Below are 15,371 nucleotides of genomic sequence, written 5' to 3'. Positions count from 1 at the left end.
TAGTTAGAAGTGCACAATATTTACTTATCATCTTCTAAACAACTTCTAAAGCAAAATCCTTCCCCAAGGAATGGATCTTTTTGCTTGCCACAGCTCCAGTTCCTGTATTTGACTTCTCCTATCCCAGCTGAACCTTTCCCAAGGAAAGGAGGCTGCTCTCCAGCTGCCCAGCAAAGTGAAGGTTCAGCACAGTGGGTGTCACTCTTGGCTTCCTCAGCTCAGCCAGAAAGATGAACATGGCTTCTCTTGAAAACATCTTGAAAAGTTTTATAAACCTTAGGGTGAGGTTATACAAGAATTCTTCAGACTTGTACTTACTTAGATGCTCATTTTGCTGAATTCAGTACTCATTCTTCTGCTGAATTAAGAGAGAACCAAGACCAGCACCCGCTTCTTCACAGTGTTTTTTTCTTTTTGTTCTCCTAAAACAACCAAAGCAAATCAAGCTATTGCACTGAAGACATCACAGCACCAGAAATAAAATATGGTTTTGCTGTGGCTCTCTGTGACTATTAAGGTCTGGAGTGGCTGGGGCACCCAGATGGATGTGGTGGCTGCCTGGCATTGGCCACCACTCTGGACGTGACCCTGAAGGATGTCATATGGGCTGGGGAGCAGGGCATGTGGCTTCCCTTGGGAATGCAGGGCTTGACTTTCCATTTTACAGAGCATTTTACCCCATGAGGGTGGTGTAACACCAGCACAGATGCCCAGAGGGGTGGTGAGCTCTGCATCTTTGCAGATCCTCAAAGCACAGCTGAGCAGCCCTTGAGAAAGAGGTTAGAGTGGGTATTTCCAGAGGTGCTCTGACCTGAGCAGCTTGGAAAAGACTTGAGTCATTTAGCTGGTTTCCAGGTTCAGTGGACCCTGGGCTTCTGGCAGAGCCATTCCCACTGGTATCAGCACCCTCTTCTTGTGGGAACAGCTTTGCAGCTCTCTGAAGTCAGGCACACAGAAAAGGAAAAGCCTTTGTGAAATCATCAAGGAGTCAGGAGAAGTAACTGCCTCTTACAACTACAAGGACCTTTTCAAGAATAAAAATAGTCTTTATTTTCTCTTTATTAAAAAATAATTTAAAAAACCCACACGCCACCTTCCTATTTCAACTCTACATGTGGGCTGTGAGTTCCTGATGATTTTTAGACCAACATCACAACTGCAGAACACAACCACTGTTAATAATGCCAAGCAGAGACTACTGAGACAAGGCTGCTCTTTAAAGTATGCTCTCCTTTTTCACTCAGAAACAGAAACAAAGCCAATAGGGAGCACAAAACATCACCATCACTTCTGAGAGCCCCATTCAAGTAATTTGCTTTCATACATTTTGTTGCTTTCCATCTCCCAGCTTCGAGCTCCTTTTGTTGTTTCTAATAGATAACACCAGCTTCAAAGTTTGGAGGAACTGTTCCTTTTCTGCCACTGTTGTGCTTTTTTCCTTTATTCCTTTAGCAAATGTTGATTTATTATTTTTTTCAAGTTAAAAGGGGCTGCTTTAACAAAGCATGTCCAGGATCCAGGAGAGATGGGGTGTCTTGCTCTGTGGCCTCCTGTGTTCATGGAGAGATGGAAGGACCCTGTCCTGACCAGCAAATGCAGCTGCACCTTTTTCCCCTCCATCCACACGGCCTTGTGGGCTTGGCAGAGAAAGTCCTACTATTCTATTAAAATCTGTGCACTAAAAGTTCCTGTACCTTTATTTTAAGGGATGGCATAAGCTTGGTAGCAGATTGATTAAAAGCAGCTAAGAAATCCCCTACTTTTAACTCCGAAGAAGGCACAAAATTTCTGAGTTTATTGCAGAATTTGTGAGTGCCTGGTGGTTCCAGCTGTCATACAACCAGCTCGGTGTTGACTCCAGTGCAAACACACTGCCACAGAGCTGCAGGCAGCTGATGGAGTGTCTTCATCATAGTTTGCTGAGTGCCTTGTCTATATTTTCATGATTTATTACTTCCCTGATTTTCTTAGGTGTTAGAAGGAACAATGAATCAATCCAAGTGTTTTCAGAGTGGGGACTGCTAATTGCCTGAGCTCTGTTTACTGCTCGAGAGCTGCAGTTTTGACAAGTCTCTTGACCCCATGTTAATACATATGATTAATTATTGTTAGGGGCGTCTGCAGAAACGAACTGGATAGGTAACACTTCAGAGCTTTTATTTCTTTCTGAACAAGCAATAAACATAATTGTGTTTACACTGCATTCCTACAGGAGCAGGTGGGGAAAGGAGCAGCTTTTGAAGGCGTGGGGGTAAACCATGGCTGCCCAGAGATGCACAGGCTGAGGTGATGGGGAAGAAGGCTGGAAGCAGTTCCTTCTCATCATTCCTTGGTGGCTCCACAGAGGTTTTCCCTTTCCTGTGTATGTCACTACAGAGGACTTCATGTCTTGGGTTGCAGTGTAGGATGTACACAAAGTATTTATTCTATCACCATCTTCATGAGCTGTGGGAACCAGGTGGGGCAGTGTTTTCCCAGGCCCCTCCTTTGGGCTCTTCTGCTCATGGCCCATCAATGCCTTGCCCAGGACTCACAGGGAACTCCCTCCAGGAGCTCTCTCTGTTTAATGGGCCATCAAGGACCCACTGCACGACTCCTCATCCCATTGGGAGATGCTCTGCCCAGGGGGAGAAGCCAAGCATTCCCACCTGGAGAGAATCTGGGATTTGGGGCAGGACAAGCAGCCCTGACCCACTGGATTCCCAGAGGAGCAGAGCTCCCAGACCTTTCTACAGGATCACTGCTTCAGGAAGAGCCCCTCACCTGGACTGCTCCCACCACCCTGCTCAGGTTGTGTTCTGACTCTGTCAGTGGTGTTTTGTATTATTACATTTATTTTATTTCATTTTACTTTTTTTCCTTTCTTCTTATTAAATTGCATTTCTTACTTGGAGCCTCTCACTCGTTTTGCAGGTTTAATTGCCTGTATTGAACTGCTTTATCTTGCATTATTTCATTATTTCTAGAAAATGTGGCCCAGGTCATCATGGTGGGAGGTAAAGTTGGCAGGAAACCCTGAAATTTTCCACTGTGGGTTATTACACTGCACAGAGGAGAGTATCTTTGTCTGCACAAAGGCCTCCTCGGCACTCTGGAGGTGCAGGGCCATGCAGGATCTGACCTTGTTGCTTCCTGTCCCTTGTGTTCCAGCAGAGCAGCACCACCACCAGGCTGAAAGGGAAGCCCAGCAGGGACAAGCCTCTCTCTGAAGCTCACAGCACACAACACCTGGCTCTGTGCCCTGCAGAGGTACAGATGGAATCCCCTGGTCCCCTCCATCAGCTTCAGCCCCACTCCCACCAGGACACATGCAGCCATTCCCGTGTGGACAAGGGGGCACTCATTGAGAGCAGACACCTCAGCAACCTTCCCACCCTTCCAGTGGCCTCTGAGGAAAGGTTTGTACCATCAAACTTGACATCTAGTATTCCAAATTTGCCCTTGCTCAGTAAGCTGGGCCCCCACAGCCAGGCTCTAACTGCAGTGGGGAAGGAGCACTTGGGGCTTCACTGGAGGGAGGAGAGTGTTTTAACATCACCTTTGACTCTCCCCAGCCTTTCCTGAGTGTTGGGCAGCTCATGTGGTTGTGCAAAGCATTTTCCTTACTCTGATTTTGAAGCTTCATTCCACCATAAGCCTCTGCAACATGTTTATATAGCAACCAGCATTTTCCCATCTGGCCCTGCTCGAGTTGCTCACCCCACTCAGAACGCAGAGAGAATGAGAGGATAAATGGAATGACAGTGCTCCAAACAGCCAACCTGTCTGTGTGGTTGTTCCCCATGGCTGTCCCCTTGCCCCCAGACCATGCAGAGGGCAAGACCAGAGCTCTGAGGGGGAGAATGGGCTCTTCTCCCATGGCAGGAAACATCTGTCCACCAACCAGGTCCACACAGCCCTGGATGGGAGCAAAGAGCACCAGGACATGGTGTGCACATGTGGTGAGGTTAATTGCTCTGCTCAGTTTTAGTCCATGGTGCTTTGGAGAGGGAATACATTTCACTGGGCAGGGGGAAACAATGCCAACCCATTTGTGCAAGAGAAAAGCCGCTTCCTTTAATTTATTTGAAAGCTTTTTGTACATCAAAGGCCTGGCCATAAGAGCTGTCCCTGATATAATTGGTGTAGACAATTGTGGAGGTTTTTGATAAAGACCTTTGTGGAAGAACTATTCATGGGAGGGAAGGAAAGGTCATGGTTTGGGCAGCAGCTAAGAAACAAAAGCCCCAAAAGCAGAATGAGGGCTGTGCTGATGACACACACCTCCTTATCCCACCCAGCAGCACCCTCAGCTCCCCACAGGTGGAGGATGAGCTAAAAAAGCCCAGCCAGGGATGATGAGAATTGCCAAGGGCACCACCAAAGCCAGGGGAACAGGCCAGAGTGGGGGAAGAAGATCCCCAGCACAGACACAGCCTGGGTAAGACTCCCTGAGAGGAAAGGGTTAATGATTGTGGTAGGTGCAGATCAGTTCTCCCCTCTTGAAGAAAAAACCCACCACTGGGGGTTACAAATATATATAGTATTATCTCAAAAACTCCTAAACAAATGAAGGTATTGGATAAAAGTTAGTCACAGAGAACTGTATCTAAATGCTCAGATAGGAAGGAAGAGAAGGTCCTCTTCTGGCTCTGCTGCCTCTCACCAACTCCCAAATGACACATCAAAAAGAGAAGAGGGGAGCATTTCTGAGATGGGAAAATGAGGGAGTTAGAAAAAAGAGTCTAGCTAGAATTGAAATTATTTTAATTTCTAGATGAAGTGAGTAAAAAGCAACATAATGGCCAATATACAAAATAACAAATGGCACAAAAGAGGTCCATGTAAGTAGTCCTGTTTTCACTTTTCACATAAAAAAGAGAACAAAGGGACAGTCAATAAACCCAAGCAGCAGCACATGTACAAGGATAAGTGAAATACTGTTGTTCTAATGCACTGTGCATAATCATCCAGGGTGCTCCCTGTTCCAAAATATCACTAAAATCACAGATGCAGAGAGACTTGCAAGAAAGGGACAGGAATGTACCTGAAAGGAAAGACCATTTGCAGTTATATTTGCTCTGTGTGAGTTACTGGAGCAGAAAGCAATAATATGGGTTTTAAGAGAGAAATTTTCACGCAAACAGCAATAAATGGGAGGGGGGGGCAAAGATCCGCATGGGCAGATTATTCCAAAAATTACCTTCTAAGGGATGTCTCATTCCTCCTTCCTCTGAAGTATTTGCATTGACTGTTGGCAGCAGCCAGTGACTGGAAAAGACAAACCACTTCTTGTCTCCTCCTGCAGCAAGACCAGAGCACCTTCCCACTTTCTGTGTCCCCAGCATGATCTGAGACAGGGGTTTTGATCCTTCCTGGGGCACCAAAAGCAGCTGCTTGGGTGGGTACTGAGTTCCAGCCTGCTCCCTCCTTCTAGTCAAGGAACATTTCACATCCTCAGTGACTGAGGGAGGTAAAAATAATCTTGTCATCTTTTTTTTTTTTTTTTTTTTTTTTCCCTTTTCATTGACATGCAGTGATATCTCCCCTATTCATTGCTGAAATGAACCAGAATTAATCTCAGCCAACAATTCTGCCTGGGGATGGGAATGCACATATTAGTGCTACACATCAGCACACCTTCCTTCAGGAGCACTGCTACCTGGATAAATATCAGTGAAGGTCAGCAATGGGGAGGTGGGGCAGGAAATGACTTGAGAGGGCATCCCAAATTTAAATAGAGCTGACAATGGCACAGCCACATTTGTGGAAATCTTCTTTTTCACAGCTTCCCTTAGCTGAGGTAGATCAGAAATCCAGGTCTTTCTGTGCCCACAGAGTTAAAATAAAAATACTCACTTGGTCTTTACCTCTCTCTGTGTGAAGATGTGTCCTTACACCCAACTCAGAGCAGGAACTCTCCTTCCCCCAGTGGCTGCCCACTCCCAAAGGGTGGCACCCCAGTTCCCAACCTCTCCAGAGCTGTACAGTAGCTTTTCTCTGCCACCCAGACACACCTGGAACACTCTCCCACCAAAATTCATCCATTACAGGCAGTGCTTGCTGGTTTTCCCCTCTCTCTGCAATCCCAACCTCGAGCTCATTACCCTCTGCAGGGCATCCCCTGTGCTGACTCCCCTCCAAAACAACTTCAATGTCCCACAGCCTGGCTCCTACCCCAGGAGATTACAGTCATTCCAAAATGGAGCTGATCACATTAAGAGACCTTATTTTTTTTGTTGTGTGGGGTCTGGTGGTTTTTTGGTTTCTTTTTTTTTTTTTTTTTAAAGACTTTATTTGTCTAACATGCTTGACCAAAAATTACAACACTCAAGTTATGCCAAAATGATTAAATAATCTTTAAGCTTTCATACCTCAAGTACTTTAAATGATATTTTGAAGTAACAGTTGCTTTCATATCCTTTCCACATAAAAATACACAGTATTTGGAAGATACCTTAGGAAAAAAATTATTTTCAAGATAATATTTTATGGTTGACATAGAAATTTTGCCGAGGCTAATAAAAAGGACCTCTTCCCTTCACTTTAACATTTAAGTGCCGTGAGCAAATGTAAACATTTCAGACTTTAACATGCAGCCAATTTCCTGCCACATTTGTTGCAAACCACTTGAATTGTGACCAGCTAAGCCACTTTTATTCTAACTACATGCTATTGTTCATCTTCCCAATGATGACAGGAGTTCATATCCAGCTATGAATTTCAGTTCTTACTGATTTAGGAGCTGATCCTGAAATTTCTACATCGGTAGCTCTGACAAAAGTGGCCCCAAATGAATTAATGGCAGATTGTTCATGCACTTGTGAACCACTCACCCAAAAAAAAACAGTTGCAGGTGTCACCAATTGTTTTGGGGTTTGTTTTCAGGAAAAAAAAAAAAAAAAAAGCAGCATATTAGTTAGACACACCATCACCCAACAGATGACAAGAAATGACAGAGCTGTGTCTTGTCATATTTTCTGGGGGTCTGGTGGCTTCTTGTGGGTCCACAGCACGAGTCACTCACTGGGCTTGAATGTCCCAGCTCCAGGCAGCACCTGGAAAATCTGCTGCACATGGGAAGCCAGTGAAAAGCAGAGATTGTGCCCACCTTGCTCAGAGTCGAAGCTCATGTAGCCTAGGTTTTGCAATACAGGTATTTTAAATTGTTTATGTGTATAAAGTACATGCAGCTGCTACGTACAACTCACATTTACATCCATGTAGCACACACAGTTCTCCAGTGCAGGTGTGGGCTGTGCACAGAGCTCTGTGCACACTCAACTCTGAGCTGGCAGTGCTGTGGTCTGCCCAATGTGTGTGAACAAGATGAATGTCTAGATGCTGTCAGCCCCAAATTCAGGATGTCCACATTCGGAATACAGCAGTTGAATTATCTCCATCGAGTCAAAAGGACATGTTTGTTAGTTCAAAGAAGAAATCCATTTCTTGCAGGACATGCCTGAAGCCCTGGAAATTTTTTTGGTGGCTTTGTAATTAATTCTTAAGCTTCTGCCCAGGACAGGACTGAAATCCAACAACTTCAATACCTCTGCTAACACTGCAGGAGAGCTGCACGGGCAGTACTGTGGCTGTGGACCATCCCAACCAGCTCCTGACACTCTCCCTTGCTCTGCCTGGTGCCAAAAGCAACACAACAGATGGATTTCTACTGGGTTTGTGCTGGGCCTCTCTCAGCAGTGTCCATGAGTGGGCAAACAGCAGTACCAGGTCCCCTGAGGTGACCTCTGCTCTGCACACTTTGGTGCGTAACCCATTACTCACAGCCACCCAAAAATAAGTGCCCAAACAACACCTTGGGTTGGTGCCTTCCCCTTGATATTTATGTTTCCCAAGGACAAAATGATCACAATGACATTTAACCACTCCTGACCAGGGCCAAATTCAAACCAGTAACCTCATCGTTGTCTGCACATCCCGTTAGCAGGTTTTAAACCAATGGTCTCAGTGGGTTTTATTTAAAATACTGATCATTGGGTGGGCTCTTTGCAGGTTTTTTCTCTTTCTTTTGTCCCTAAATACAATCACATATCGCTTTACCATATGAAAACACAGTTATATTTTTACTTTTTTTTTTTTTAAGGGAAATGTCATCCTTTTTTTTTTTTTTTTTGAATAGGCGAGGCCAGGTTACAAATTCCTGAGTTTATACTGCATTTAACACAGTCTCCCTTCTTGAATGTTGAGCTGTTTACAGCATGCTAGCAATATGTACCATTTCCCTTGCCATCTGTAATGCCAGATGTAGTAAAACTTCATTTCAGTACAGTGAATTAGGGCCTCTATTGCATTGGTTTTTGAATAGATGCAAAGACTTAGACCTGGAGGACTCGGAGAAATAACTTTCCTCCTGTGACTGGTCATTTGTGCACCACCTTTTATATTTGCCATGTTGATTAAGGGAAAAACATCTTTACCATCATTTTTACTTTACCAAGAGCTCACTGGAAAACATCTGAAATGAGGAAAATCCTAGTCTAAACACTTATTATGTTTAAACTGCAAACTTTCTTAAAGAAACACTCCTTTGAAAGACATTGTTCTTTTAATAAGTCCAATATACGGTATGTACAAAAGCCCCTACTAGATATATATATATATAGATATATATATATGTATATATATATATGTGGAATGCATTCACTTCTCTGTGTTCACAAACATTTTAATGGTGAAATGTTAAGTCTTGAATCTGTTTCTGGCACCAAAATGTCTTTGTTCCTCATCCACTTTTGTTACTCTAAATTTATCTGTGAAGAGAGCTAGCAGGGAAAAAAAGAAGGATTTTGCTTTTTTTTTCTTTTGTTGAATGGTTCCCTACTGGGATTCTCAGCCAGCAATATAAAGTTGCTAATGTGTTGGGTACAACTTGAAATCCTCATTAAAATCATGTGTTCCTTGGAGTAGGTAAGTCAATAACTATAGGTGGGTTAAGTGGCTGGTAGTTCACAGTGCACACAGATGCATTCACATAGGTGGTGGTTCCATCAGCCATGACACCATAACCTACAAAGGAAGAGAAATTCTGGTTACTCTCATTATTCCTTATTATCCTCTTTATTTTTTTAATTACTTTTTATCATACAACGATAAGTGCTACATTTTTTATTACTCAGAAGGAAATTAAAAATTCTCTCTGTGCAAAATGTAAATGTTGCCTGAATCAATACCATCTTTGTCCTACAGCAGAACGTTTAAAATTGTGTAAGAAAAGCAAAATGGGCCCCAATAGCTAGTGGCTATTATCTCTGGCAGCCAGCTCAGTAAACCTCCTTAGAAGGACAGATGCTTTCCTCTGCAGAGATTTTTCTCTTAAAACCTTTTTAGTTTTGGAAAGGATGCTTCTGATCGTTTAGGCTTGCAGTCATCAGTGCAGCAAACTCTGGGCAATTTTAATCTTTCCACCTCTTTCTCCTGCCCTGTGTTGAACATCCTTTAAGCAAGGAAAAGCTTAAACAACATCTTTTCCAATGAAGGAAAAGCCTTGCTTGACTGAGGCCAGTCCATGTGTATGTGAATCTGGGCAGGATTTCCCTGGTAGGAACCTCTTTTTGCTATTCTTTGAACTTGTTGACCAAACTTGGAAAGGCACTAAAATGCCTGCCCAGGCCAAGAAAAAAATGGCTTTATTATTGAATGCACTGTCTAACAAACAAGGTGAATTCACACCCTAAAACACTGGGACATTTCCACAGGAGAGCACACACACCTCTGTGTGTCTCACCAGTGGTGAAAAAGCTTCAGCTACTTTTCATGTCTGGCAAACAATTGCAGAGTTAAATCTGCAGAAAACCAAACTTCCAGCTGTACTGCCTGTAGAAGTGCAGTGAAATGCTGTTTCAGAAAGTGAAGAAGAAGCCCTCTGACAGCCTTGGTGCTATGAAAAAGGAGACACACTCTGTGTAGCTCTGTTGTCAAAAATCTTTTAATGAATCACTAGGAAAAAACATAAGCTTGATTACATGAAAGCTAAAATCTTAATGTTGGAAACTTTCACTGAAATATTATTATCAATATGAAGAACTGCATTCATCAGCAGAAATATTTGATTTTGGGGAAGTCATCTGGTAGGAAGCATTTGTACTAAGATTCAATCTCACCTTTCATAAAGTTAATAGTGAAATGTATTCATTGCTATATGCACACTGAATTCTAGCTATTCAAATCCTAGTTACAGAGGACCCTATGTTTTTTTCTGAATGTAATTTTGTGTCTTTCAGAACACTGAAAATTGCATAATTTGCAAACAAAGAAACAGTAGTCAAATTCCTTTATTTTTGGTTCCTTAAAACACCCTGAATAATGCAGGGGCCTCCTGCACCTCCCATGGAAAAAAAACCCCACACTATAATTAGGCACCAGGGAGGGAAGAAAACTCTTGTCAGGTTCCTGTCACAGGCATTTCTTTAAATCCCTTTTTGTTTGCCACAGAAGGACTGTTCTGAGGAAAACACAAAATGCACGGAGGACAGTCAGCACTGCAGCTGGGACTTTCTGTCTCCTCAGCCACATGTTTGTAGAGAACAGAAGCAGCCTGCTAACACACTCCTTTTGCTGGGAGATTCCTATTGCTGCAGCTTTCTCTCCTGTCCCACTGCCAGCATTCTTGGCCATGACCTCAGTGGAATATTGGCTACAATGGGAAAAACCAGAATTTTAGCCCCTGCCATGCTGCTTGTCCCTTCCACGGGTGGATCAGCAGCAAGCCCATGTGCAGAGGTATTTTTTGGCAGACATGGTAGTGCAGAGAGGGAATAGGGAAGAAACATCTCTTACAAGCACTTCTTCCCCCCAGATGTTCAGTAAATGACTGCTGCAGATGTAGCTATGCTCACTCAGAGGAAGAACTCATCTGTTCAAATCATGCATTCCCTCTACAAAGTGCATCTTCGTTTGCACAGCCTGCCTGCAATGGGAATTCTCCTCAGCAGAGATTTAGCATCCCACTGAAAAACAGGCTCTGCAGTTCCCCATTTGTTTTTCTCTAAATTATGATAGTTAACAGGAAGAGTACCTTGTTTCTGTGTTTTGATACCTACTGTGCCAACTACATTAATTCACAGGATTTACTATTCTATGGAGGTGCCATTCTCCTCCCTCGAGAGCCAAAGTTGGGCTTGGTTTTAGCAGATGTGATTTTGTTTACCTGCCTGAAGCTTCATGGCTTGCTGTTTGCTTATATCCCCTGCAACCCTCTTGGCTTACAATTTCTGAAATGACAGTGAGTTTGAACTGGATTCACCAGCTCTCTTGGTTGGAATATCAAAGACTGCTCTAGCAGCATTATTTGTTTACTCTGTGATTTAACAGCACTTGGGACATTAACCAGGCATTAACAGATCACTGCAGATGAGACACATGAGGAGAATGGACCTAATCCTTGAGCTATAAAATAATGATCTTAACAATTTTGCACCACCAGCAATGTCACTTCTGATGTGCCATGGTGAAAGCCCCCAGCAGCAACTCATAGAGGGATATCTTGGGATACAAAACCAGAAGTATCTGAATGCCAGCTCCTCCAGTTTTTCCATCTCTACACTGGTGAGACCCATAAATACCCTACAGCAGAGGCTGGAGCAATCTCAGAAGCAGAAAACTGGCAGTTGTGGGGTACCTTCTCCTGCCAGTAAATTAACACTGCCAAAGACTGAGCAGCTGATAATACACACTGACACACCAATGGTTCACTCCTGCACAGCCCACTGCTTTCTGCTTGGGGTGGGAGCACTGCTTGGAGCCTTGCTGCCTTGCTTTGTGAACAGGACAGACAGCATCTACCTTTCCCTTTGCCTGGAGATGAACTCCTGCTGTCACTGACTTCAGCAGAGCATATCTGTCACCATTTTCTGGCTTGTATGAAGGGAGCTCATTTCTTTTCCCAGTTAAATACCAAATAGTCAATAGAATCACTTGTTTTGTCTGAGCACAAAATGTTTCCCCTGTCAAAGCAACTAAATGCATCCATAAATATCTTGGAACTTCTACACCAGTCAGTGGTGACATCTCTCTTGATTTCAACTTCATACACACAGTGATGGGGAGAGATGTACAACTGTTATTGTACAGCCTTAGGAGCCCCCCTCAAAAAATTTCCTACCCCTTTTACAAGCACAGAAGCTGAGACACAGAGATCTTTCATGAATTATTGTGAAGCACAGATTCTGCTGAGAAAAAAAAAAATCCATCTTTCCTAATATTTAGTCACTTTCTGTAATGACTGGGCCTGTGTTCTTATTTTAAAATTCACAGTATTCATCCTTGTGAAGGAAGCATCAACCTGTTTCACAGATGTAGAAAATGAAAGATAAGTTCAAGTACAAGTATTGAAATGGAGGTATCAGCCAATTTCACCTCTATACATGCAGATAAATATGTATATGAATTCTAGAAATGCTTCAGTTCAGACATTCAAGTTTGAAAATGCTGGTTAAGCCTCCTCTGTTTGTGGTCTCTAAATACAGATATACATAAAAAGAAATGTGTTCTGACCTTCATGGATATGTCCAAAAACATGAAGCCTTGGCTGTATTCGTCTCTGGACTGTGTTCAGCAGTTCAACACATCCCACCCGTTGCATTTTCTTAGGAACCCAGTCTAGAAAACCTTTGAAAAAGAAAGGAAAGCTTTAAGTGAAGACGAGTAATCCACAAATGAGCCAAAGTTGTGCTGCTAACACAGGATTTTTGAGATTTCATCTCTCATGGCTTTTCACAAACAGCCACAGAAGAATTGAGATGGCAAAAGATGTGTCTGCCTTGGTAAGCAGAAGAGGTAGGAAAGAAAAACACTGGTGGAAAACCATAAAAGCTCATCTGGATAAAAAAAGACTATGATAACTCTTTCCAGTTGTCTTTCAAAGAATAAAAATAATCACTGCAATCAAAGCATTTTTTGGGATAACTCAATGCTTGACCCAGTTTTCTTCCTGAAGAGAATGAGGTGTAAAGAGCAGTAAGTCCATAGTGAGCCTCCAAAGAATTTAAAAGAACATTTAACTATTTAAAACCAGTCCTGGGACCTACTTTTTTAGATTGAACACCTGAACCAACATAATGGAATCTGTGTTGCCAACACTACAACTGTATTGTTATCACATTGAATCCCACAGGAGTGGAGCTCAGGCGAGGAATTCACTACATACCCAAAAAAAATAACATCACTAAGTTAAACCACCTCATGGCACAGCAAACCCCACTTGCCTAAATTGATAGACCTCAGATAGGAAGAGAAATTCAGGCCTTTTGCAGGAGATGTATTTAAGTGCTGCATTTACTTGCACAACAACTGTGTAAAAATGTATTTCTCATGAAAATAGACAGAAATGTTACATCAACTTGCCTCTTTGTCTAAAATTACTGCAGGGGGATGTTTACTGCCAACTGAAGTCTCATGTTTCCTTCCAAGTGGTAGTATAAGGAGGATGTTGTATTGGAGTGTTTACAACACCCAATCTGTTTTCTTTCTATTGTTCAGTCATTTTCATCAGGCTCAAAATTTGGAAACCTAAAAGATAAAATCTTCCTGATTTGATTATGTTGTTCTGGTATTTTCCCTGCCTTCCTTTCATAGCTTGGCATCTCTTGGATTTGTTGCAGTCGTGTGAATATATTGTGCTTTTAGCCCAAAGTACAGAGCCTGGACCTGTTTTTTCATACATTTACTTTTGATGTCCACTCAAGCATGGCTAAGCAGCCAACCAACTGGTTTAAAAGACCAGAAGTGTGGTATTCAAGCTCTTGGAAAAGCTCTCAGATTTGCTAGAGCTTCGGGGTAGGTTCACACATTGAGAAATACCTCTTAAGCTGCCAGTGCTCAAAAACTGGGCTCAGCAAACCGTGAGGTTTCACCAAAATGGCAAAAGCTTACATTTGTTTCATAGCTACTCAGAGAGCTAAGTTCAATTTTCAGAAATAAAAAATTGGGAATGGGGCATCATCAGTGCCAAAAAGAGGAAGTTCTGACCGTGGTCAAAGGGCTGAAGGTGCTGTTTGGCACCTGCCAAGGGATGCAGAAAAGGAAAGTCCTCCTGAACAAGAGCCAGACTGAGCAATGCTCATTCCTGGTGAATTCACTTGTGCCATCAAAGGGAGGGCAAAATTCACTGGAGAAAAATAGTGTTTATGATGTCTCAAAGTGAGGCCAGCAATTCCTCTGCAATAAAGTCATGGCTCTGTTATGTTTTGGGGTTTTTTCAGAATAAACATATTATAGCCATAGGTTTTATTACTCCAATGATTTGAAACAGTTAATTGTCAAAATGTCTGCGGTGAACATAAAGCCAAAAGTATTTCCACTTCAAAAACTTCACCAACAAAAAAATCCATAAAATTAACTTCTCCATTAAATTAAGCATTATTTATGTTGAACATGTTTTTGTTTACATGCATTATCACCCTTCTGAAGCCTTCCCATATGTTTGCAGCTTATTATGTACACCTGACTACACAAACTAAGAATAATTGATTACACCTAGCTAACAATTAGAGTTCATCTTAGGGGTTTTTTAATGTTTGGTTACTTGAAACAGGTTTCTGCAGCTGTCAGGAAAGTATAAATCTTTGTCACAGACTATCAAGCAGACAGCTGCAAATGAAGACTTAAAGGTGAAATTAAATTAAAAACAAAAGGGAAAAAAAGTGAACTTTTGGAAGAGAAATATAAGAATCATAAATGGAGATCTTTAGGAAACAAAAATAGGCTGATATGGAAATGAGCATTAACACTGATCCAATAATCACAAATACTATATTTCATAAGCTATGAAATATATTGTGTATCTTTGTTAATAATAATAAACAGGTTACTAATTAAATGAGTGCTAAGTTTCTTTTTAGTGTCATATATTTGTTGCCATGGGTGTCAGGGAGACCAACAGCTCCTGCCCTCAGGCAGAGGGTTCTGTGCCTGAGCCATCAAAGTGCTGAAAAAGCTTCTGGAAAAGTTTTAAATATGACTTATAAATAAAACTGCATGAAAGATACAGCATTGTGCCTTGAATCCTGGCAGAGATTACCCCCATTGGAGCTGATATCAGTTAACACTTAATTTCTGATCCACTTTTACAATACAGGCTCATATTAAAATCAGTCCATGGCAAGGCATGAGACTCCACTTAGGTGAAGAATCAAAACACACACCCCTAACTGTGAGAAACTCTGCTCACAAAGAACTGCTTTCCTCCAGGATTAGTGAGCAGTGGAATGCAAACATGTCTTCCTAAAGAAAACAAAACAAACTCTTTAGATACATTCTCCTCCAAGCCCTGAAAGAGAAGAAAGGGTGGAAAATGAAGGTTTTAGCTTCAGGAAATTGGGGAATCTAAAGGTTTAAAGAAACCAACTGCCTCCATTTCACACAAAGCACAGTAA

At 42.3% G+C, this 15,371-nt stretch overlaps 1 protein-coding gene across 2 annotated transcripts in view; it reads right to left on the bottom strand.

Annotated features, from left to right (window-relative positions):
* Window positions 1-8,752: 8,752 nt before the first annotated feature.
* The window catches only part of MPPED1 (metallophosphoesterase domain containing 1), a gene marked incomplete at its 5' end in the record, with an annotated part of 44,440 nt that continues 37,821 nt past the window's right edge, over window positions 8,753-15,371 (bottom strand). Inside the window, 2 exons of one of the 2 annotated variants that reach the window (XM_083860456.1) lie at window positions 8,753-9,072; window positions 12,493-12,606. In XM_083860456.1, coding sequence (XP_083716582.1) covers window positions 8,888-9,072; window positions 12,493-12,606 — 299 coding nt within the window. In that variant the 3' untranslated portion in view covers window positions 8,753-8,887. The remainder of the gene's footprint in view (window positions 9,073-12,492; window positions 12,607-15,371) is intronic. The other variant, XM_083860457.1, reaches the window with a different exon arrangement.

The sequence above is a fragment of the Zosterops lateralis genome (assembly GCF_965231275.1).
Source record: "Zosterops lateralis genome assembly, chromosome: 4".
In the NCBI taxonomy this organism is placed as follows: domain Eukaryota; kingdom Metazoa; phylum Chordata; class Aves; order Passeriformes; family Zosteropidae; genus Zosterops; species Zosterops lateralis.
Note: the sequence above shows the minus strand (reverse complement) of the source record. Positions and strands in the feature narration are given on the sequence as shown.